Here is a 26,006-nt window from a genome sequence, read left to right as displayed (position 1 = left end):
CTATACATATGAACAACTTGACCATAGGCTGCAGTGCTATATTTTTTAAAAAGTTATTTTACATTGACTTATGTATTCAAGCATTAAATATTGTTATCTTTTTAAAATATTGTTTCTTTTAATCAAATACGTGGCTGTTCTTTGATTTTTTTAAATCTATTTTGTAAAGGCAAACCTTCTTAAGAAAAATAGGATATCCTAGCTATTTTGAAATGGCTTTTAACCTACTTTCTTCAAGAAGAATAAGATTTATGTGTAATTGGCATTATTTTTTTCTTATATGTTTGATAAAATCACTAGTGAAGAGACATAGATTTGTAGTTTCTCTGTGAAAAAGTTTAATTATAAATTTAATTAATGAAATATTAAGCTATTCAAATCTTATCTTCTTAGATCAGTTGTGATAATTTGTGTCTTAAGAAACTTGTCAGTTTTATCTAAATTGTCAAATTAATTTATATAAAGTTTTTAATATTCCATATTTTTACATCTATATGGTGTGTGCTAAATGCCTGCTTTCATTCCTGATATTAGTAATTAATTTTTTCTCCATGAGTACAATAAGAGGTATAGCAAATCAAATATATTGCTTTTGTTTAGAAAGCTTTTATTTTCATTCTCTAGTTTCTACCTCAACAATTTCTGCTTTTATCTTTATCATTTGTTCCTTCCATTTATTTTGGCTTTAATTTAGAGTATATTTTAGTTCCCTAGAGTTACATTTCAAATAATTTATTATTCTTTCCCTCTAATATAAATATTTAAAGATATATATTTTCCTCAAAACACTGTGGTAGCTGATTCTCATATATTTTCATGTTTTCATCTGCACACTTTTGTTACACACCCAAAGGTCACAGGTTCAATTCCCAGTCAAGGGTACATACCTCGGCTGCAGGTTCCCCAGCTCTGGTCTGAGCACGTGCAGGAGGCAACCAATCAATGTGTCTCTCATATTGATCTCTTTTTCTCTCCCTTTCTCTTACCCTTCCAATCTGTCTGAAAATCAATGGAAAAATAACCTGAGGTGACAATTCAAAAATAATAATGAAATAAAAATATATTCTAATCGCCTTTGTGATTTCTTTGAGCCATGGACCATTTAGTAATGATATAATCATTTCCAAATATGTGGGTGTTTTTCAAGATATCTTATTATTCTTGATTTCTAAACTAATTTTCAAAATAAAATAAATGTGATGATATTTACTGCATGGCTCAGAATATATTGTCTTGATAAATATTTCAAAAAGAGTGTTTATATTTAGTTGTTAAATATAGTACCCTATAAATATTAATTATATTTGTTGAGATTCTTTAGCTGCTCACTCATTAATTTTCCTTCAATTATTTGAGCATTTCCTTTAATTCTCTTAACATATTCATAAAAACTACTGTGGAGGCTTTATGTGTTAAATGCAGTAACTTAACTTTTCAGAGTGAGTTTTCCTCAACTACCTATTTTCCTGAATATGGTTCATACTCCTTGTTTCTCTGAACGTCTAGTAATTTTTGTTAATAAGTTGGACATTACAGGGGAAAAAATGATATAATGACTATTCAGCTGTGTTCTTCTGAAGGTTGTTTTTGTTTTCTTAGTAGAAGTTGGCCTGGGCATAAACTATAAATTTCATTTCCCCTGCAATGTGTAGCAGCTATCTCTGCTCAATTCATATGGCTTTCAACTGATCAATTTTATCTTGATTCCCTGGTATAATGTGGCATTTAGCCGGGGATACAGGCAGACTTTGCACTTAGATTTCAGAGTATAATATATCTGTAGTTTCCTTGTTTCTGAAGATTTATCTTTAATTTCCAGTTGCAATTCCAGTCTCGGACTCTATATTATGATTTCTGAAAGAAGTTTTCAAATTTCTGCTGCCTAAATTGCACATAGTTGGATAATATACACTTTAAAAAACCATCAAACTCACAGAGCTCACCTGATGAACCTTATGTCTTTCAAATGTCTTATCCTTCCCTTTGCCCCCTGGAGTATTTCTGGCTCATGCATATTTTAGCAGTCTGCCAAGTATTTGTACAGTTGATAATCAGATTTTGGGTCTCACCACTTTCACAATTCTCTATAAGAGTCCTACCCTTAAATTTCCAGTGGCTCCCATCCCTAAACTCTGTTCTCTGCCACATTGAGTTGGTAGAGCTGCTGCTTTCCACAGCCATTTAATGCTGCCATCACTGTGGAGGTGCAGGAGCACCATTAGGCTAGAAGACTTAAACTTATAATTCTTGTATCTTCCAGCTGCAGTTTTTTTTCAAGAGTAAACTCTCTTCTGGCTTCTTTCTTCTTTAAGATATGTTTCAGTGCCATTAAATAATACACATGTAATATATACATATTTCTAGATAATATGTTATATGTTTTATATTATCTCTATACTAATAATAGAGGAATTAGTATCTGTCTGAAAATCAATGGAAAAATTGCAAAATTATCCAGGATGCTGACACATAATGACCAATTCGCAGGCTGCATGCACACCATGCCCCATTAAGGCTGCTGAGGCTTCATCTGTCCCTTTCTACACTCAAGACGAGAGGGTTCAAGGAGGAAGGGCTCCAGTTCCATTTTCTCAGCACCCAGCGAGGAGGCCTCCTTTGGGGCAGCTCTCCCCTCCGAGCCCTGGGCAGGATGGGCACTCTGGCCAGGGAGCCCCAAAGGGAAGGGAAGTGAAGTTCTTTTCCTCCAGGACCCAACTCTCCCTGGGAGTCCAGCATGGAGGGCACTCTTCCTGGAAATCCACCTTCTGGGCACCTGTGCGGCAGGTGGGCCAAGTGAGCCGTGGAAATGTTGACCTACCCATGTGGTTGTGTACACTGGCAGAGGCCATGAAGCTGTCATCTCGATGGAGGAGCAGGGGCAGCAGGGATCAGGGTCAGCCATGTTGGCAATGGAACCCCAGCTCCCCACTAAATTACATAGAACACACAGACTTCAATGGTCCTCAGTCACTTCCTGAGCAGCAGTCAGCCCTGACTGGGGATCAAACCTAAAACCTAAGTAGGTGCCCTGAGAGAATGGAGCCCAAATCTTTGGTGTGGCAGAGGAGCTCCAGCCCACAGCAGGGGCCAGGGCATGCCAGAGGGGTTTTGTTGAAGAGCCTTGACAGCCTCAGCACAGTAGGTTAGAACTTCCTCATACAGCAAGGTTGCAGGTTGGATTGATCCCTGGTCAGGGCACAGACAAGAAGCATAATAAGTGGAACAACACACTGATGTTTCTCTCACTCCCTTCCTTCTTTAAAATAATCAATCAATAAAAAATAAAATAAAAAATAAATCCTCTGGCTTGCAGAGTTGCTAAAATAGTTAGAAAACAAAGTACTATCCCTTCCCATTCATTCAACAAATACTTCATCTGCTTCTTCAATAATCACACTGGGGATGGGTGTTTGTTTGTTTGTTTTGGTTAATCCTCACCTGAGGACATTTTTCCATTGTTTTTTTTTTTTTTTTTTTTTTAAGGGAGAGAGTGGAAGGGAGAAAGACAGAAACTAATCTGAGAGACATCACTTGGTTGCCTCTTGCTGAATCCCCAACCAGGACCCCAGATTGAGCCTGCAACCCAGGTATGTGCCCTTGATCGGAATCCAACTCGGTACTCTTCAGTCCACCAGGAGAAGCACTCACTATCCACTCAACCAAACTAGCATTTTTTTTCTCCTCCGCTAAGGATATATATTTTTCATTGATTCTAGAGAGAGAGGAAGGGAAAAGGAAAGACAGAGAAACACTGATCAGTTGCCCAAGCAATCTGACAGGATGGGACCCACAATCTATGTATGTGCCCTCAACTGGAATCGAACCCATGACCCTTTAGTGCATGGGAGGACACTCTAACTACTGATCCACATGGACTAGGGCCTGGAGGTACATTTAAAAAAAAAAAAAATTCAGATCTGCACTGGCCAGGTGGCTCAATAGGTTGGAGTCTCAACCTGTACACCAAAGAATTTCTTGTTGGATTCTAGGTTAGGGCACATATTTAGGTTTAGGTTAGATCCCAGTGGGTCAGCAGGTGCAGAGGCAGCCTACTGGTATTTCTCTGTTACATGGATGTTTCTCTCTCTAAAAATCAATTTTAAAAACATCCTCAGGTGAAAATTAAAAATATAGATATTAAAATTTTTATCAGATCTAAAATTTTATTTGGTTCTTTTTTAAATTTTATTTTTCGTTTACAGTTCACATTCAATATCCTATCCTATATAATAAAACCCTAATATGCAAATCAACCAAACAGTGGGATGACTGGTCACTATGAACTGACCACCAGGGGGCAGTCACTCAATGCAGGAGCTGCCCCCTGGTGGTCAGTGCACTCAGACCAGGGAAGCACTGCTCAGCCAGAAGCTGGGCTTACGGCTGGTGAGTGTAGTGGGGGTGGCAGCACTAAGAAGCAGTGAGCTGAGCAGTAGGGAGCAGCAAGCAGGTGGGAGGGAAGGAGCGAGGGGTCCTGGACTGCAAGAGGGATGTTTGCTGAGGGGTCCTGGACTGCAAGAGGGCTGTCTGCTGAGGGGTCCCGGACTGCAAGGGAGCACAGGTAGGGTTGAGGGACCCCCCTCCCACCCGTAGTGCATGAATTTCATGCACTGGGCCTCTAGTACATAGCATATTTTAATACAGAAATATGCTTTTAACATACTATATTTGAATATATTCTGTATTTTACAGTTTCTATCTCTGAGAATTTTCATGTTTGCTTCACTTTGTTGTCAATATCTCTTCTGTCATCTTTCATCTTTTATTTTAATCTTTGCTGTGTATTTTTATATTTTCTACATGTGAAAGATTTAATTTTAAAATATTTTTAGTTGGCACAACCTGTCAATACAAATCTTTTTCTCACAATATTACCAATGCATTTTGTTATCCCACTGATAATAGTTTATAGTCTTCAGATGTTCTTGTCTGCTTTTGTTGCTGCTTGTTGTTAAATATATTTCTTCAATTCTAAATACTCTTATGGCTACTAATTCTAAGTGTGTGGCTGATTCATACACTAAAGAATGTCAAAAGACAATATTTAAAGATAAACATTACCTTAAGAACATTTGCTCTCCATTTCCAAAAATAACAAAAATTAGGAAACTTAAAGGCTGCCATCTTTTTTTAAAAAAAGTCTTTTTTAAATTTATTTTTCTAAACAAGATGTTTGTATTCTTTTATATCTAATATATATATATATATATATATATATATATATATATTAAGAGTAAAAAGTTTTTGAAATTTTTTCTACTCACCGATGCAATGCCACAATCACATTGTTCACCTTTTTCCAATAGTCCATTGCCACAATCCGATCCGCTTTTGTAAACTGGTTTAATAGGAAGGCTGTTATGAAGACATTCAAGACTAGAACTTGAAGCCAAATATTTAAACTCATCCAAGCTACAGGTACTAAAATCCTTTACACCCCGGGAGTGCCTAAAATATATATATAAAAAAAAAAAAGACACACACACACAGACACAGACTCGTGGGTATGATAAAAATTATTGCTACATATTTCTACATTTCTCCTAATGTACAGCAATTTTGAGAGAGATTTAAATAGCATTATTTTTGACCTGACAATTTTGACTCAGTGCATAGAATATCAGCCTGCAGACTCAAGGGTCCCAGGTTCTATTCTGGTCAAGGGCATGTACCTTGGTTGCAGGCACATCACCAGGAGGGGGTGTGCAGGAGGCAGCTGATTGATGTTTCTCTCTCATTGATGTTTCAAACTCTCTATCCCTCTCCCTTCCTCTTTGTAAAAAAATCAATAAAAAATATTTTTTAAAATGAAGAGCATTATTTTTCATATACAACAAAATGCATATTTTTGAAAATATTAATTTCATTGCTTATATGTTTAACACACTTTTTAAATGTCAGCATGAAAACTATTGTAATGAAAAAACAGGAACTGTGTTACACTTACTTACTTTCCCAGTGCCAAACAACTGAACTTAAAAATTTTTGCTTCAGTGTTTAATTAATATACTTTAATCTACTTAATAGTATTTTTATGTTTTTCCTATAAATACCAATATGAATCACTTCATAGTGTATGTATGTATATGTATATGTATATGTATATATATATATATATATATATATATATATATCAGGTCTAGTCATAATTAATGTCGTTTTAAAACATTCGTTTAAAATCTTGCTTGGCGTTGACTTGTATTGACATAACCTTCAAACACGTGGTATCTACAGAACGTGTGAAGTGCAATTAACAAGTTTTGCTTGAAAAAGTTTGTGTTTGGTTTGGTTTTTGTTGCAAAACTAGGGCTAAGAAGATGGCGGATGAAGAGCATATCCGGCACTGCATGCTTTACGAGTTCCAATTAGGAAGAAAAGCAAGTGAGGCTGCAAAAAACATCTGTAGTGCTCTTGGTCAAGATACAGTTAGCGCCAGAAAATGCCAGCGTTGGTTTGAGAAATTTCGCGAGGGAAATTTTTCATTAGATGACAAGAGTGGTCGAGGCCGTGTGTCCAATTTTGATCAAGAAGCTCTTCAAGCTCTTTTAGTGCAAAATCCTCAAATTACCCAACAAGAGCTTGCGACAACTTTAAATTGTTCACAAAAAACAATTTCCAATCAATTGCGTGCACTTGGCAAAGTCCAAAAGTTTGGAAAATGGGTTCCTCATGAGTTGACCGACAACAACCGTAATCAAAGAGTCACAATTTGCAGTTCGCTCCTCTCTCGTCAAAACCGTTTGCCGTTTTTAGAGCAAATTGTTACCGGAGATGAAGAATGGGTGCTGTATGTTAATTTGAAAAGGCGGCCTCAATGGTTGGACAAAAATGAGGCTCCGCAGCCCACGCCAAAACCTGACTTGCATGCGAAAAAAGTGATGTTGTGTATTTGGTGGAATTTTAAAGGAATTCTTCATTATGAACTTTTACCATCTAACCAAACCATTACAAGTGCAGTGTATAGTGCCCAATTGGAAAGGTTAGCCCAAGCTTTAAGAGAAAAAGAACCCGCGCTGATTAATCGGAAGGGCGTAATTCTTCACCACGATAACGCACGACCGCATACTGCAAGAATCACTGCTGAAAAACTGCGCCAGTTAGAATAGGAAGTTCTCCCTCAACCTGCATATTCTCCTGATATTGCCCCTTCCGATTACCATTTGTTTCGTTCTTTGAAAAACTTTCTTCTTGGAAAAAAATTTAATAATGAAGAATGCCTCAAAAATGCATTGACCGAATTTTTTGCATCAAAATCACAAGAATTTTACAACAGAGGGATTAAAATGCTTCCTGAGCGTTGGGCACAAGTAGTAGAAAACAACGGCAACTATATTGTTGATTAAATTTTGTTGTATTGTTTAAATAAATTCAATTTAAAAAAGTATTAGAAAACGACATTAACTATTACTAGACCTAATATATATATATATATATATATATATATATATATATATATATATATATATATTGATATATATAATTTGTTATTACTCTTTATTAATAGTAACTATAATACTATACTTTAGAGCTTTTTTCCTCTCCATAAGTGAACACTTTTCAAATAAAAATTAGCTGTTTGAACCATTGTGGGAGGAGCAGTAGGAGGACCTGTCCTGACAGAATAAAAGCTGTTAGCACAACTAATCCCTTCCTCTCTCCCTTCCAGAACATTTGAAAGAATATGATTTAAGAGACTAAAGACTGTGCCCTAAACCAGGATTTGAGAAACTTCTTTTATAAAGAGCTGATAATAAATAGTATCAGTTTACAGTATATGCTGTATACTCTGATGGAACTAAGAAATTTGCCACTATAGTCCAAAAGAAGTCATACATAATATGCAAACCAATGAGCCTGAATGCATTGCAATAAGATTTTGTAAGGAGTTTTTAGGGGTAAAATAGGCAGGTTTAGGAAGATTTGGGAATTAGGGAGCCCATGGGGGAGACCTGCAGGGCTGCAAATCTGGGAGCTGCCAGAAGGCATAAGTTTACAGAATAAGGGAGCTGGAATCCGCTCATTCACAGAATAAAGAAAAAGAATACAAGAATAAAAGGGAGAAAAAAGAGGGGAACACCACTTGGGGTTTGAGCTCTGAAGCCGCTATAGTGACCAATCAGAGGGTTATATCGGGACATGAAGAACTGCTGCCTTTATAAACCTTAAGAAAGAGGGACTTGGTGGACCTCTCTCCCCCCTCCCACATGGTAATCTGTGCTTGTTTCTCAATAAATGTCCACCTTTTGTCTGTGGCTTTATTCTTCAAATCTACCTGGACAAGAACCTGTAAAATCATCTTTGCAACCTGCCCGGAGGAAAACAACGCGTTTCAGTTTAATTCCCGCATTTCCATTTTATTTACAAATCAAAAAGACCACTAAATTTGGCCCATGAATTATTGTTGGCTGATCTCTACCCTATATTAAAATCTACTCAGTATCAGTTCTAACACAGCCTAATTCAAGCTCCAACAGGATCCACAAAGATCAAGTTGGAAATACCTCGAGCTTCTATATATTCATACTAGAGGCCCAGTGCACTGTGCGCTGGTGGGGTCCCTCAGCCTGGCCTGCGCCCTCTTGCTATCTGGGACTCCTCGGAGGGATGTCAGGCTGCCAATTTTGGCCCAGTCCCCAAGCTACGGCCCTGAGGGATGTAGCAGTGTGAGAATAGGCAGGCGGCCGGGAAGGAGCCTGAGCTGGGGCTACATGCCACGCTGCTCCCGCTCTTCCCAGCCTCACTGTGCCTGCCACCACCATTCAGTAGCGCTGCCACGGAGGCAGGAGAGGCTCCTGCCACAGCAGATGTGCTCGCCAGCCGTGAGCCTAGCTTCTGCCTGAGCAGAGCTCCCGCTGTGGGAGCACACTGACCACTAGAGGGCAGCTCTTGTATTGAGCATCTGCCCCTTGGTAGTCAATACATGTCATAGTGACCAGTTGACTGGGTCAAGTGGTGGCTTTTATATATACAGATTATAAAGCATAAAAGCAAGCAAATAAAATTCAAAATGATTAGCCAATAGTTGAATTGTCTAGTAGAAAAAGAATCAATGTTTTTCAGAGGGAGGTAGGAGAGTCCAAGCTTCCTATTGTAAAACAACTATATCTAATATCTATAATAATTAGTAATAGACATCAAATAAATAAGAATGTGATCCATAGCCAATAAAAAAAAATGTAATCAATAGAAATCAACACTGAGATGGCCCTAGTGTTAAATTTGGCACACGAATACTTAAAAGGAACTGATATTATATATTCAAAGATTTCAAGAAAAAAATGTTCAGCTAATATAGAGAAAATACAGTCTTATAAGTGAACACTCAAAGGATAGTACAAATTCAATTCACATTAAATTGTTCAGCAAGGTAAACTAACTGTAGTGATAGAAATCAGATTAGTTGTTGCCTGGGGCCAGGGTAGAAGGTAGAAGAACTGCTAAAGGTCACAAAAGAACTTCCTATGAAGGGAGAAAAGGTGCATAGCCTGACTGACACTGTGGTTCAAAGATCGTATATAATAGAAGCCTAATATGCTAAGTGTCCAGTCAACCTGTCTTCCATTCAACCAAAGAGTAATATGCTAATGAATGCTAAAGTCACTCAACCACTTGCTATGACATGCACTGACCACTAGAGGGTCAGTCAACTGGTCGATGAGTCACTATGACGTGCACTGGCCCCAGGGGGCAAACACTCCAACTGGTAGGTTAGCTTGCTGCTGGAGTCGGGTCAATTAGTACTGAGTGAGATGGGCTAGACATGTCCTGGAGCCCTCCCCCAGTCCCTCCCTATCTGGCCAACCTCCTGTGTCCCTCCCTGGCCCTGATTGTGCAACAGTGGGGTCCCTCAGCCTGGCCTGTGCCCTCTCACAACCCAGGACCCCTTAGGGGTTGTCAGAGAGCTGGTTTTGGCCCAATCCCACAGGCCAGGCTGAGGGATCTACTGGTATATGAATTCATGCACCGGACCTTTATTTTATATAAAGTCATAAACTTGAACACTCTAAGCATGTCAATTTTATTGTGAATAAATTATACATCAATAACGTTGATTGTTTATGAAGTATATAATTAAAACACTCAAAATAAGAACAAAATCTATAATAATAAAAGCGTAATATGCTAATTAGACAAGACAGCCGAACAACCATCTGGATGTCATTCCAGATATCCTTCTGACAAAGCCACAGTGGTGGGGGCCAAGGCAGAGGTGGTTAGGGGTGATCAGGCAGGCAGGCGAGTGGTTAGAGGCAATCAGGCAGGCAGGTAGGTGAGCCGTTAGAAGCTAGCCGTGTCAGATTGCGAGAGGATGCAGGCAGGCCTGAGGGACACACACCCTCATGCACGAATTTCATGCACCAGGCCTCTAGTTAAATAATAAGCAAATATCCTTAGCTAATAAGTTCATTATTTGCATCATTTACTGAGCATTCTTATAGGCAACTGTTATTTAGTAAAAAGTAGAACAAGTGTTTACTAGAAGCAAAAAATGTGAGCATCAGGAAACACACATGTGAAATAAGTCAGATAGTTATTGGAAAGATGAAAAACACAAATAAAACAACATATTGTGCAAGGGACTACAGACACTATTTTAGAAGAGAGGACATTTAATTAAAAAAAAGAACTATGGCACTCTATCTGGTTTTTGCTCAATATATACAGTATTGGCCTGGGGACGGAAGGGTCCCAGTTTTGATTCAAGTCAAGGGCACACGGCTGGATTGTAGGCTTGATCTCAGTAGTGGGTGTGCAGGAGGCAGCCGATCAATGATTCTCTCTCATCACTGATGTTTCTATCTCTCTCCCCCTCACCATTCCTCTCTGAAATCAATAAAAATAAATTTAAAAAAGAAACAAAATAAGTAAAAATATATTTAAAGAATAAAGAACTATGGCTAGCTTCATACTTATGATATTATGCCTTTTCCTTAAGATTGGAAACAAGGCACGGATATCCACTCTCACCATAGCAATTCACATTGGGCTGGAGTTAACTCAAGTGGAATTAAGGAATGAAAAAAGACTTATACACAAAGAGATGGAAAGAAAAATATTAACTGTTCTTATTCATGAATGACAATATCTTACTTAGAGAAAATATTACAGAATCAACAAATAAAACCTCCTGAATTTTCTAAATTATTTAACAAGTTTGGAGCACCCAAAGTCAATGTACTAAAATCAATTATATTCCTAGGTGTTAGAAAAGAGCAATTTGAGAATGATAAGTAAACAATTTCATTCATGATAACAAAAAAGAATACTTAAAGATAAATGCTTAAAAATAAAATTTAAATCATAAAATTACATTGCTGAAAAAAATTAAAGACCTACATAAATGAAGTCATATACCATATCCAAGAATCAAAATACTCCATATTATTAAGATGGCAATTCTCCCAAAATTGAACTATGCAATTAAATAATGCAATACTTTTTAAAAGCTCAACAGGGGATTTTGTCAAAATTTAGAAGCTGTTAATATATATGTGTATATTAAAATGCAAAAAGCCTAGATTAGCCAAAAAGAACTTTAGAGAAGATGAAAAAATTTGGGTATTTGCATTACCTGATTTCAAAATTCAATATATAGGTACAGCAATAAAGGTGATATGCATCTGCATAAGTGTAGACATAGAGATTAATGATATAAAATAAAGATTCCTATTAAAAATTCACACATTTATGGTCACTTGATTTTTGAAAAAGTGGCCAAGGCAATTAAGTGAGGAAAACAAGTGGTCTTGGAGTAACTGAAAAATCCATATTGCAAATATAAAAATGAACTAAAACACATATATAGTAATTAACTAAAGATCATAAAAGTGATAAAGTGTACTTCATCAAAATTAAAAACATGTTCTTAAAAAATTCATTTTAAATGCCGAAACCGGTTTGGCTCAGTGGATAGAGTGTCAGCCTGCGGACTGAAAGGTCCCAGGTTTGATTCCGGTCAAGGGCATGTACATTGGTTGCAGGCACATACCCAGTGGGGGATGGGCAGGAGGCAGCTGATTGATGAATCTCTCTCATCGATGTTTCTAACTATCCCTCTCCCTTCCTCTCTGTGAAAAATCAATAAAATATATTTTTTAAAGAATTCATTTTAAAGAGGAAATCATGTATCTAATATGCAAAATATATGAACAATTCTTACAACTCAATAAGAGCACAAAATATTTTGTTCTTTAAAATTAGAAAAAAAAAGATTTGAAAAACTCTTTATCAAAGAAGATATATAAAGCTATTAAGCATGAAAATATGTTCACATTATTAGCTCATAGGAAAAAGCAGATAAAATTCATATGAGATAATATCTACCAATTAAATGATTAAAATTAAACATACTGATCATATCAATTTTTGGTGATGATGTAAAACAATCAGGACTAGCTACATAATTTGTGGAAACTAATGCAAATGAAAATGCAACCTTCCTTGTTTATAAAGCAAGAGAAAAGTATTATTAGCAATATTAAAATTAAAAGCTTTTTCTCCTTGCTTCAAAGTCTCTCTTTCTCAATGGGTCATGGTGTTATTCATCTACAATTTAATGTATTTCAAGATAAGTAAAATGTAATTAACCTGAATTGCACATCCTTATATTGTACAATGCCAGTTTAAATGAAATATAAAAGCATTTAATTTTATGCAGAATCACTGATATCACACACACACACACACACACACACATACACAAATCAGACTCTGGAAGGTAGGAAGGAAGAAGAGAGTTTACACAGCTATGGAGGGTTTGGGAAGTGTTGAATCATTTCAGTGTGCTTCCGTAGGTACTTAAAAAAAAATGTATATAGTTGTTGGATACAGTGTTCTGTAATTGTCAATTACTTTAGTTTGATTAATAGAAATGTAAGAACTCATCAAACAATTTCTTTAAAGGAATATGTGTATTTCATTAAAAAAAAATTATCTTACATTGCTTCTGATGACATTGTGCAAACATCTCCTGAACAATAGCAGGTATCGGTATTGTCAAAACTCAATCCCATATGAAGGCTAAGCAACTGCACGATACTGACAGCATATGACTCCAAAGATGAGCCCTCTACTTGCTAAATATAAGGGAAAGAAAAGAAAATAATTCAGCTAAGAATTCTATTGTTATTTAAAAACACACACACAATACTATAATCAAAAATTAGTAAGTGAAATTAATTTTTAAAAGGTATCAATGCATCCAAGATACCTATGTAGATGAAATTAGTTATATAAGCATTTGGAAGATAGATTTGTTAAGCATAGATAAATATACACAAAAGTTTAATTTCAAAATACTATTACTTAAGGACAACAGCAGCTATCTTGGAGTCTTAAACACCACATTGTACATGGCATCTCTGAATTATTATAAACAAAATTCCTCTAACCTACATATATATATATAAAAAGCCAGTGTCCCAATGACCAGAATGACCAAATGACCGGTTACCATGAGGTGGCATTGACCACTTCTTGGTCTCTCCCTCCCATCCGTGAGCAAAGGCGGTGTGGGACTGAGGACTGGTGAGCAGGCTGAACTGCTGACCTCTTGGATGCCTGCAGGCTCCAATGGATCAACAATGGTGAACAGGGGAATCAGGGTGGTTGGTGGGAGGACTGGGCTGGCTACGAGGACATTGAGTTCACCAGCTCATTCCTGGCTGCACCAGGAGTCAGGCCTATGGGAAAGCAGCTGCCGGCAACTTCACCTCCATGTGTGTGGACCAGCCCGGCCACTGATGGAACACACTGCCAGCTGGAGGCCGCTCACATGGGGGCAGGTTGGTCGCAGGCGCACCCTGCAACCTCCTTCAGTGCCTCAAGCCCCAGCAGCAGAGGCAATGGAGGAGGCGGCACCCATGGGAGCTGCCCCAAGCAGGCAGTGCATTCCATCAGCCAGCCCAGCACACTCGCATGGAGGTGAAGTCTCCAGTGCCCGCTATCCCGCAGGCCTGAGCCCTGGAGCAGCTGGGGATGAGCTGGGGATCCCAATGGCCTGACAGCTCCGTAGCGGAGGCAGCATTTGACCTGGAGACTGGTGAACAGAAGATGGCCCTGATTTCAGGAGGCTAGGCCTAGGGACCCTACCCACACGATTTAATCATGTGCTGGGCCTCTACTATTTCAATAATCAATTCTACATTTTTTTTCTTTGTAGAAGGCAGCCTCTGAAATAGGTCTCAATGATTTCTGCCTTCTGCTATTCATGTCCTTGAATACTTCTAGTTAACTGAATATAGCAGAAGTGATGGTTCATCATTTCTAAAATAGGTTAGAAAGACTGACTTCTTAGATTCTGTCTCATTCTCCTCACTCGGGGGAAAGCCAGCTAGCTGTTATGCTAAGAAGCCAGCCTAATAAGAGGTCCACATAAATGAACTTGGAAGAGATTTTCTGGGGTCTTTCAATAGCCACGTGACTAAGCTTGGAAACAAATTCTCTCTATGTTGAATCCTGAGATTACTATAGGTCCAACTGACACCTTGATTTTACTCACTAAGCTGCTCCTAGAATCCTACCCCACAGAACTACATTTTATTTGCTAAGTTTTGGTATAATCAGTTGTATAGCAATCAACAATTAATACACCTCAGTAGGTATTGTTGTTCTCCTTTGTTTTATTTCCAGTTTCTGCATACAGACATTTATAGCAGCTTTATTCATTATTGCCAAAACTTGCAAGCAACCATGATATCCTTGAATAGGTGAACAAATACATAAGCTATGGCACATTTCAGACAATGGAATATTATTCGGCACTAAAAAGAAATGAGTTATCAGGTAATGAAAAGAAATAGAGGAACCTCAAATGCATATTACTAAATGAAAGAATCCAATCTGAAAATTCTGCATACTGAATAATTCCAACTATATGTCATCCTCAGAAAAAAACAAAATTATGGAGACAATGAAAAGATCTGTGGTTGCTTGTGAGGAGGGCAGAAATTAATAAGCAGAGCACAGTGAAAATGTTCTGTATGATATCATATATATTCCAGACCCATAGAATGTACACCAAGAATGAACCCTAAGAAAAATTAGACTTTGAGTGATTTTGATGGGCCAATGTAGGTTCAGCTTTGGTTTTAAAAAAAGAAGAAAATCTTACAACTTAAAAGACTTCACCTGCTTTCCTGTTACCAAACACACCAAAACTGAGTCAAAGGGAACATACAACTATCTGTATCCCAATTCTGGAGCCCCGACCTCAAGCACAGATATTTTAAATGGCAAACAACCTGTCAACCTATTGTCAACTTACAACTAAATTTGGTCATATGATTTAAAACCTACTTACAATAGAACACTTCTTTTCACCTAAGGAAAAACCTCAGTCTGTTGGACAGTTTTCAATCCAGCCATGACTAATTTGGGTTTTGATTTTACTAGACATGCTCTGGCACAGACACCAATGTCCCTTTTGCTATCTGTGTATCTACAAGCCCCTTGATTTAAATAATATTTTTAAGTTGGGGTCCCAAGATACAGCCCAATAATTCATATTACACAACAGGGCTTTAGCATCATTATAATACCACAGAGCCACAAAAACAAGACCTACATAAACTCAAGAGGGTATCAACTTGAGGGTATCTACATCTCAAACAATATTACCTTGGCTCAAGATCTAACTGCTAGAAATGATACTGTACAGAGAAAACAAAAAACTACTAGATTTAATAAACGAATTTGACAAAGTAGCAGCATAGAAAATTAACATCCAGAAATCAATAGCATTTTATACACTAAGAATGAATTCTCAGAAAGAGAAGTAAAAGAAAACATGTACCACTGCGACAAAAAAAAAAAAAAAAATAGATACCTGGGAATTAACCAAGTAGGTTAAAGACCTGTACTCAGCAAACTATGGGACATTGAAAAAAAGAAATAGAGGAAGATACAAACAAGAGCAAGCATATACTATGTTTATAGATAGGAAGAATTAACATTAAAATGTTCATAACCAAAACAATCTATAGATTCAATGCAAACTCAATTAAAATACCAATGGCATATTTCATAGATCTAGAACAAATACTCCAAAAATTTATATGAAATAAAAAAAGAACAAAATAGGAGGGATTGAAAAAACTACAATCTATACTACAAAGTCATTGTAAACAAAACAGTCTGGTACTGACACACGAACAGGCATGCAGACCAATGGAACAGAACAGATATGCCAGAAATCAACCCACACCTTTATGGTCAATTAATATTTGACAAAGAAGGCAAGTACATGCAATAGGGTAAAGAAAGTCTCTTCAATAAATGGTGCTGGGCCTTGGCTGGTTTGGCTCAGTGGGTGGAGCATCAGCCTGCGGACTCAAGGGTCTAGGGTTCGATTCCAGTCGGGAGCATGTGCCTTGGTTGCAGGCATATCCATGGGTGGGGGTGGGGGGTGCAGGAGGCAGCTGATCTATGTTTCTCTCTCATAGATGTTTCTAACTATCCCTCTCCCTTCCTCTCTGCAAAAATCAATAAAATATATTTTAAAAAATAAATGGTGCTGGGAAAATTGGACAGGTACATGCAAAAAAAAAAAAAAAAAATGAAACTAGACACCAACTTATACCATACACAAGAATAAGCTCAAAATGGATAACAGACTAAAATATAAGTAGGGAAACCATAAAAATCCTAGAAGAAACCACAGGTAGCAAAATCTCGGACATCTCTCATAGCAATATTTTTATCAATACATCTCATAGGGCAAAAGAAACTAAGAAGAAAATAAATGGGACTACATCAAAATTAAAGGCTTCTACAAAGCAAAAGAAACCATCTTCAAAATGAAAAGAGAACACACTAAATATGAGACATTTGTCAATGATACATTTGATAAGAATTTAATTTTTAAAATATATAAAGAACTCATTTAACTCAACAAAAGGAAGACAAACTCATTTAACTCCAACACAAAATGGGCAAAGGACCTGATTAGATACTTCTCTAAAGAGGATATACATATGTCCAACAGATATATGAAAAAATGCTCAGTCACTAATCATCAGAAAGTTGCAAATTAAAACTACATTGAGTAATCACCTCACACTTGCCAGAATGACTACCATCAATAAATAAGCAAATAACAAACAAATAACACATACTTGTGAAGATTTGGAGAAAAAGGAACCATCATGCACTGCTGGTGGGAATACAGACTGGTGCAGTCATTGTGGAAAACTGTATGAAGTTTCCTCAAAAATTTAAAAATGAATCTTCCATTTGGCCCAGTAATCCCACTTTTAGACTATATTCTAAGAATGCCAAAACACTAATCAGAAATATATATATGCACCCTTATGCTCACAGCAGCATTATTTACAGTAGTAAGAAGGGGAACAACCCAAATGCCCATAAGTAGATGAATGACTACAAAAATCTGTGGTACATTTATACAATGGAATACTATGCAGCTGTAAAAGAGAAGGATCTCTTAACCTTTTTGACAGCATGGATGGACCTAGAGATTTTTAAAAATGTTTTCTCTCTTTTTTAATTTTTTCTACTGTTTAAAGTATTAGATAGTCTCCTTTTCCCCAGATTGACCCCCCTGCCTCACCCTCCCCCCAGGACAAGCCCCACTCCCCCAGTGTCTGTGTCCATCGGTTGTGCTAATATGTATGCATACAAATCCTTTGGTTGATCTCTTATCCCCCTTCCCTTGCCTTCTCTCTGAGGTTGGACGGTCTGTTCAGTGTTTCAGACCAGGAGATTTTTAAGCTAAGCAAAATAAGCCACTCAGAAAAAGTTAAATATCACATGATCTCACTTATATGTGGAATCTAAATGAATAAAATAAACTGAACAAAATAGGTCCAGAGTCATTGAAGCATGGAAAACACTGGCAGATATCAGAGGGATTAGGGGAGAGAAAGTAGGAAGCAATTAACCAAAGAACTTATATTCATGATTGCATAGCCCATGGTCACTGCCAAGGCCTGGGTTGCCGCGGGAGCCAGGTAGAGGGGGACAAATGGGGCAAATTGGGGGACATCTATAATATTCTCAACAACAAAAATAAATTAAATAAAAATAAAATGGGCAAAAACAGAGAGGGGAAATTAAAAAAAACAACTATGAATAAGAACAATGAATAGAAACAATTCAATATCCATTTATTAAAAATTATCAACACAGAGTATAGAGAAAGTACCACAACAAAAAAAGACTATATATTACAAGTCTACAGCTAACATCATACTCAGTGTGAAAAGCTAAAAATGTTTCTCCTAAGATCAGGAAAAGGACAAGATGTGCTCTTTCACCACTTTTATTAAATATAATATTGAAAGTACTAATTAAAGCAATTAAGCAAAGGGGAAAAACTCATCCAAATTGGTAAAGAAGAAGTAAAGATGTCACTATTTGCATTTGACATACTACTATATACAGAAAACCCTAAAACAAAACAAAAAAAGGTTAGGAATAAGACGTTAACTCTGCAAAGTAGCTGAATACAAAATTAATACGCAAAGATCTGTTGCATTTATGTACACTAATAAACTATCAGAGTAATTTTAAAAAAACAAGCTTCATTTACAATAGTAGCATAACAGAAAATATTAGGAATAAATTTAACTAAGCAAGTGAAAGATCTCTACTCTGAAAACTATATGATATTGAAAGAAACTAGAAGGATACCCCATTAATATTGTTAAAATATCCATATCCAAAATAAAGATTCAACACAATCCCTACTAAAAATTCCAATTCCATTTTTTCATAGAAATTGATAAAAGAATGCTAAAATTTGTATAGAACTACAACAGACCTCAAACAGACAAAAACAATCCTGAGAAAGAACAAAGCTGGAGGCATCACACTTCCAGTTTTGAAACTATATTGCAAAGCTATAGCAATCCAAAAGTATGGTATGGCCCTGGCTGGTGTGGTTCAGTTGGTTGAGCATCACCCTGTGCACCAAAAGGTCGTTGGATCAATTCCTGGTCATGGCACATGCCTAGGTTGTGGGCTCAGTCCTTGGAGGTGGTAGGTGCAAGAGGCAAAGTAATCAATGATTCCCTCTGATATGTCTCTTTTACTCTACCCCCATCCTCTTTCTCTAAAATCAATAAAAACATTTTTAAAGTATAGTGTAGGTACAGAATAGCCCCCCCCCCAAAAAAAAAAAAAAACCCTGAAGATATGATCAACTAATATGTGACAAGGGAGCAAAGAATACTCAACTGAAAAAAGATAGCCTCTTCAATAAATGGTATTAGAAAAACTGAATATTTACATTCAAATAATTAAATGGAACCCTTTATCTTAGACTTCACAAAAATTTACTAAATGAATTGAAAATTAAAATGTAAGAAGTGACCCCAGCCAATATAGCTCAGTGGTTAAGCATTGACCCAGGAACTAAGGGGTCACCAGTTCAATTTCTGGTCAGAGCACATGCCCAGATTGTAGGCTCAATCCCCATTAGGGGGCATGCAGTATGTACTCAATCAATGATGTTTCTCTCCCATCGATGTTTCTACCTCTGTATTCTTATCCCTTCCTCTCTCTTGATGTGGGATTAGGGGAATGAGAAGAGTTAAAACAAAGAACTTATATGCTTCTCTGCAAAGACCTTGTGGGGTGAGTAAGGACTGGGAGGATGGGGGTAAAGAGGGGTAAATGTGAGACATCTGTAATGTTATCAACAATAAAAATTACGCATTAAATATACATATAAGAAGTGAAATCACAGCCATGAAGACAGAAGAGAAACAATTTAGATTTGGAAGATGCTGATGACACCTTGCCGTGCCAGCAGAAGGCAGCTGCGTGTTGCTGAAGGATGCCCAGGACCAAACCAGAGATGGTCGGACCTGCATCACCACCGTTTGTCCACCAACCAGATCTGAAATAGTATGGCTGACATGTACACATAAGGAACTATTTGACATTGAAATTGGGACTCAAAAGAACTGTTGGCCCAGAAAGGAACTCACTACAGACTGATTCATTTGCCTCTCAGCATAACCATTATGGCTTGTCTCCGTTTAGGTTCTTACAAGGGTATTTCTTAGACACACATCTAGAGGAAATGATAAACAACATAGACTGATGAACAAAAACAGACCCAGAGAAAGAGAAGCAGCGAACAGATTGTCAAACCTCAAAGGGAAAGTAGGGGAGGGTGGAGGTAAAAGGGAAGAGGTCAACCAAAGGACTTAATTACATGCATATGGGCCTGGCCAGTTGCCATGTACAACAGGGGGGTGAGGGCATATGTGGGGAGGGGTTTGGGATGGGATTGGGGGGATGAGGACAATTATGTGATACCATAATCAATAAGAAAAAGAAATGTTTAAAAAAAGAAATGAAATCATAAAACTTTAAAAAGGAATGATATTTAAAAATCTCCTTGACATTGGTCTTGCCAATTATTTTAAGGATATGATACCAAAACCACAAGCAAAAGCAAAAATAAACAAGTGGAACTACATCAATAAAAAGGTTCTATACAACAAAAGAATGATCAACAAAATGAAAAGGTTACCTACGGAATGTGAGAAAGTGTGCAAATTATATCTTTGATAAGGAGTTAATATCCAAAATATAGGAATTCATATATAATTCACTAACAAAAAACAAGTAATCTGATTAATAAATGGTCATAGAACCTGAATAAACATTTCTCCAAAGATTTTAAATGGCCTCTAGATACATTAAAAGGTGTTTAACATCAATAAACATCAGGGAAATACAAGTCAAAGCCACAAGAAATATCACCACACCTGTTAGAATGGCTATTATCAAAAATACAAGAGATAACAAGTATTGGAAATGATGTGAAGAAAATGGAAGCCTGTTTCCTGTTTCTGGAAATATAAATTGGTATAACCAGTATAGAAAACAGCATGGTGGTTTCTAAAACTATTAAAAATAGAACTACCATGTGGATCAGCAGTTCCACTAGTTGGTATATGCAGGGTGTCCCAAAAACTATATACACACTTTTGAAAATGAAATGTAGTTTAATAAACTCTGCCTTTATAATTATTCAATGTGTATGTATACATTTGGGGGGGGAACCCTACATCTGAAGAAAATGAAGTCACTATCTCAAAGAGATATCTGTAGCCTATATTCAATGCAAATTAGTCACAATAGCCAAGATGTGGAAATAACCTAAATGTCCATCAACAGATGAGTGAAAAAAAATTTGTGATATAGCTATATCTATAATAATCTATAATAATAAAAATATAATATGTTAATTAAACTGAACATCCTACCAGACGTCCTTCTTTCCAGACAAAGCTTTAGCAGGCAGGGGCCACGACAGATGCAGCAGAGGACCCTGGCCATGGTGGCAGGCGGGCAGAGGCTGGGACCATGGCCTTTGCACAAATTTCATGCATCCGGCCTCTCTAGTATATGTATATATGTACGTATGCATGTATGTATATATACATATATATAGACACAAACAACATGGATAAATCTTGAAGTAAAGAATGGATTGGTGGTTGTCAAGAGTGGTTGTCACTACTATGAGGTAGGAGTGAGTAAAAGTAGTCAAAGTGTACAACATCTAGTATCTGGGGATACAATGTACAGCATAGTAATAAGAATTAACAATACTGTATTATATATTTGAAATTTCTAAGAGAATAGACTTAAAGATTCTCAACACACACACACACACACACACACACAAATAGCAACTATATGAGATGATGGATGTGTTAACCCAATGGTCGGCAAACTCATTAGTCAACAGAGCCAAATATCAACAGTACAACAACTGAAATTTCTTTTGAAAGCCAAATTTCTTAAACTTAAACTTCTTCTAATGCCACTTCTTCAAAATAGACTCACCCAGGCCGTGGTATTTTGTGGAAGAGTCACACTCAAGGAGCCAAAGAGCCCCATGTGGCTCACGAGCTACGGTTTGCCAACCACTGTGTTAACTTTATGTGGCAATAATTTCCCATATATACATATATCATATCATCACATTGTAGACCTTAAACTTACATAATGCTATAACAAGTACATACCGCAAGTGATTTTAAATATTTTTAATCTGTCAATGGCAATTTGCTTCATTATAGTTGCTACTAAAAGTTTAACCAACTGCACAAATTGCTCAATATGAAAATAATAGTGTACACATCTTTTTCTGAGGCATTCTCAATTTAGTTCCCTTTCCTAGTTTTTAAATAACTTGTGACAAATGGAATATAACACTGTAGTTAGAGCTCATTCTCACTTTCCCCAGAAAACAGTGGATTATGAATATTTGATAGCTATTTTTTCCTATAAGTCTGCTCCTCCAAAACATAAAGACTTGAATGCAGTAATAAAACATTTAGCATAAAATAGGAAAAAATGTCATTTAATAAAAAAGCAAGTGAATACACACAAATTCTTAATTTTGAGAGAAAATTTGATATGTTCAATAATTAACATTATTGAATAGACTAGTGGTCTGGTGCACAAAATTCATGCACGGTGGGAAGGGATGTCCCTCAGCCCAGCCTGTACCCTCTCCAATCTGGAACCTCTCAAGGAATGTTCCACTGCCAATTTAGGCCTGATCCCACAGGACTGCCCCTAACCACTCTGTCTGCCGACCTTTTCACCCCCAACTACTCCCCCCTTGCTGGCCTAATTATTCCCCCTTCCCCCGCCCTGCTGGCCTGCTAGCCCTGAACTGCTAGCCCTCCTGGCCTGATTGCTCCTAACTGCCACTGACTCAGCTCCGCCACCATGGCTTTGTCCCGAAGGATGTCCAGAAGGTCTACTGGAAGGTCTCCTGATCTAATTAGCATATTACCCTTTTATTGGTATAATTAATAATATTGATGCAAGGATACCACTGTTCAAAACAATTAAATGTTGACTTGCAATATATTATGATCAGTTCAATTTATAGTTGTTCTATTTTTAAAAGCAATTATATATAGTTTATATATATAGTTTAATTATTTTCCAAAATTAGTAATATAAAATACTATTAAAGAATGAATAAACTATATAACATATTTATTCATCCTTTAAAATATTTAGGAAAATTTTAAACATGAAAATAATGAGAAAAAAAATGGATAATAATTACATACCAGAGCAATTCCTGCGTCCTCATCCTTAAAACATATTTTTCCGGGAAGTACAGCTCCTTTAAAACTAATTTGTTTCTTGAAACTAAAAATAAGAATTTTCTCACAATTGCATTTAAGAGTGGTATTATTGGCAATAAATTTTCATAACAAACATTAGTGAACAATTACTTTGTCCTAAGAACCATACTACTCTGAATTAATCTAATTTAAATACATATTTTCTCATACCTACAATGTTAAGAATATGTCATTATACTTGCACTAGTGGTTTATATTTATTATTCTGGTTCCCTCAACCTTTACAGCCCTAAAAATTCAATTTTCTGTGACCTCCTTATTCACTTATTTACAAAAAATGAATAAATTTTTCTGGACATAAGATTCTAGAGAGAAAAGCAATTATTAGAAAATAAAAACATAAAAGTTAATCAGTTGGGAGACACAATATAACAGGTAGTAAAAGTAAGTCAAGCAACATTAAAGAAAGTGTATCACTTATAATTAATGTCCTTTAATTATTTCAATGCTTTTATGTAACAACTTTTTTTAAAAATATATTTTATTGATTTTTTTACAGAGAGGAAGGGAGAGAGATAGAGAGCTAGAAACGTCGATGAGAGAGAAATATCGATCAGCTGCCTCTTGCACACCCCCTACCAGGGATGTGCCTGCAACCAATGTACATGCCCTTGACCAGAATCGAACCTGGGACCTTTCAGTCCGCAGACCGACGTTCTACCGCTGAGCCAAACCGACTTCGGCTAACTTAACTTTTATTAGCTTATTTTATGTCAGTTAGAAATTTTTAAGTTTTGCTTCACTTAGCTCATTGAGGACAAGGACTTTAACTTATAGTTTCCCCCCATCCCAATCATGTTCACTAAACTTATAGAATACTAGTGACCTGGTGCATGAAATTCATGCACAGAGGGGGGTTCCCTCAGCCCAGCCTGCACCCTCTCCAATCGGGGTCCTTTGGGGCTGTCCAACTGCCCTTTTAGGCCCGATCCCACAGGGGTTGGACATCCCTCTTGCAAACTGAGACCGCTGGCTCCTAACTGCTCACCTGCCTACCTACCTGCTTGCCTGATTGCCCCTAACCCCTCTGCCTGCCTGCCTGATTGCCTGCCCCTAACTTCCCTCCTCTGCTGACCTGATCTCACCCCCAACTGATCTCCCCTGCTGGCCTGATCTCGCCCCCAACTGCCCACCCCTGCCAGCCTACTCTTGCCCCCAACTGCCCACCCTGCTGGCCTGATCTTGTCCCTAACTGCGCTCTCTCAGTCTTGACTGCAGGACTGACTTCCGGTTGGTCAAGTATTGGTCGTTATGGGTCATTATAACCCAGGGTTTTTATATATTAGGATATATATTAAATAGATGATTATTTTTCATAATTAACAAGAAATAATTTTGAATTTTTTCTATAATACTGTACAAATACAGAATACTATACTCACGCAAGTAAGTATGCAGGATGGAAGACATGTTTAGATTTCCATTGTGAAAATCTGTGTAATATTGTATAAGGATTTCCAAAAGTAGAAATTTTGTTTTTATTTGACCAGATTTCTATGGAAGATATTACAACAGTCAGTTTCAACTGAGTAAACATCTAAAAAGAGAAGGTAAATATAAAATTTTAAATAAATTTAAACATTACATTGAATTTTTATAAAAACATATTCAAGACATTTAATTTGGAAAATTGTTCAACAGCACAACCAAATACCAAACACATCAAAACATATTGCAGATACTTTTACAAAATATATAAACAGAAGAATTTTTTAAAACTTACAGTATTAACAAGTCCAAATATCTGAATAACCTTCTCTGTTACAGCCTTTATATCAGAGCCCATGTAATCAAACTGTAAAACATAAATTGCTTTTAAAAACTAGTGTATGCCATTAATATATCACATACCCTTTATATATACAATGTACTATATTCTAAAATAATGATAGAACTACATTCCAATTGTAATCCAATAAATAAATAATGATTTATAAAAATGATATAATTTATGCAATAAATAAAAACACAATAATGCGATTTTGTTTTTCTGTCTTTTGTGATATGTTATTTTTTGAAAACTTTAATGATAGTTCTAAAGTTATAAATTTTTCACTAAATTAACTGGGGTAATCTTATTAAATAAAATTATATAGGTTTCAGTTCTATGAAGTGCCTGCCAGGCTAGCTCAGTCAATAGAGCATGAGACCCTTAATAATATGACTTTAAGCAATGTTTCATGCATTTAACTTGTGCCCTTTATTATTTATGAAACTGAATCATTACTTTTTAAGTGTGGAATTTTATAAATGAATAGGACTGTATCAAACTAAAAATCTCCTGCAAAGCAAAAGAAACTGCCAACAAAAAGGCAAACTACTAGTTGGGAGAAGATATTTGCAAACAACTCTGACAAGGGATGAATACCCAAAATATGTGAAGAACTCATATAATGGAACACCATACAAAGAATCCAACTTAAAAATGGGCAGAGGACCCGAATAGACCTTTCTCCCAAAAAGGTATACAAATGGCTAAGAGACATATGAAAAGATCCTCAATTTCACTAGCAATTAGGGAAATGCAAACCAAAACTATAATGAGATACCACGTCACATCTCTTAGAATGCCTATTAGCAACAAAATAAGTAACAGTTTTAGAGAGGTTTTGGGGACAAAGAAATTCTTATTCACTAGTGCTAGGAATGTAAACTGGTATAGCCTCCATGGAAAATAGTATGGAGGCTCTTCAAAAATTAAGAATAACATGTGGGATATAAAACTGAAAACAACAAATGAACAACAAGAACAACAAACAAAAAAAAAAGTATAGACATAGACAATAGTATGGTGGTTACCAGAGGGAAACAAGTGGGGAGGGTATTAAGGTTAAAGGGAGTCAAATATATGGA

The 26,006-nt window shown here is 36.6% G+C and overlaps 1 protein-coding gene across 1 annotated transcript in view; it reads right to left on the bottom strand.

Moving 5' to 3' along the window:
* The window catches only part of LOC311618707 (disintegrin and metalloproteinase domain-containing protein 5-like), a gene marked incomplete at its 5' end in the record, with an annotated part of 90,563 nt that overhangs the window by 53,361 nt on the left and 11,196 nt on the right, over positions 1-26,006 (bottom strand). Inside the window, 6 exons of the mRNA XM_084876258.1 lie at positions 987-999; positions 5,265-5,448; positions 12,940-13,076; positions 23,076-23,157; positions 24,536-24,690; positions 24,877-24,948. Coding sequence (XP_084732384.1) covers positions 987-999; positions 5,265-5,448; positions 12,940-13,076; positions 23,076-23,157; positions 24,536-24,690; positions 24,877-24,948 — 643 coding nt within the window. The remainder of the gene's footprint in view (positions 1-986; positions 1,000-5,264; positions 5,449-12,939; positions 13,077-23,075; positions 23,158-24,535; positions 24,691-24,876; positions 24,949-26,006) is intronic.

This window comes from Pipistrellus hanaki, assembly GCF_964339955.1.
Source record: "Pipistrellus hanaki genome assembly, chromosome: 3".
Classification (NCBI taxonomy): Eukaryota; Metazoa; Chordata; class Mammalia; order Chiroptera; family Vespertilionidae; genus Pipistrellus; species Pipistrellus hanaki.
The sequence above is the reverse complement of the archived record's forward strand: the minus strand, read 5'-3'. Positions and strand labels throughout refer to the sequence as shown.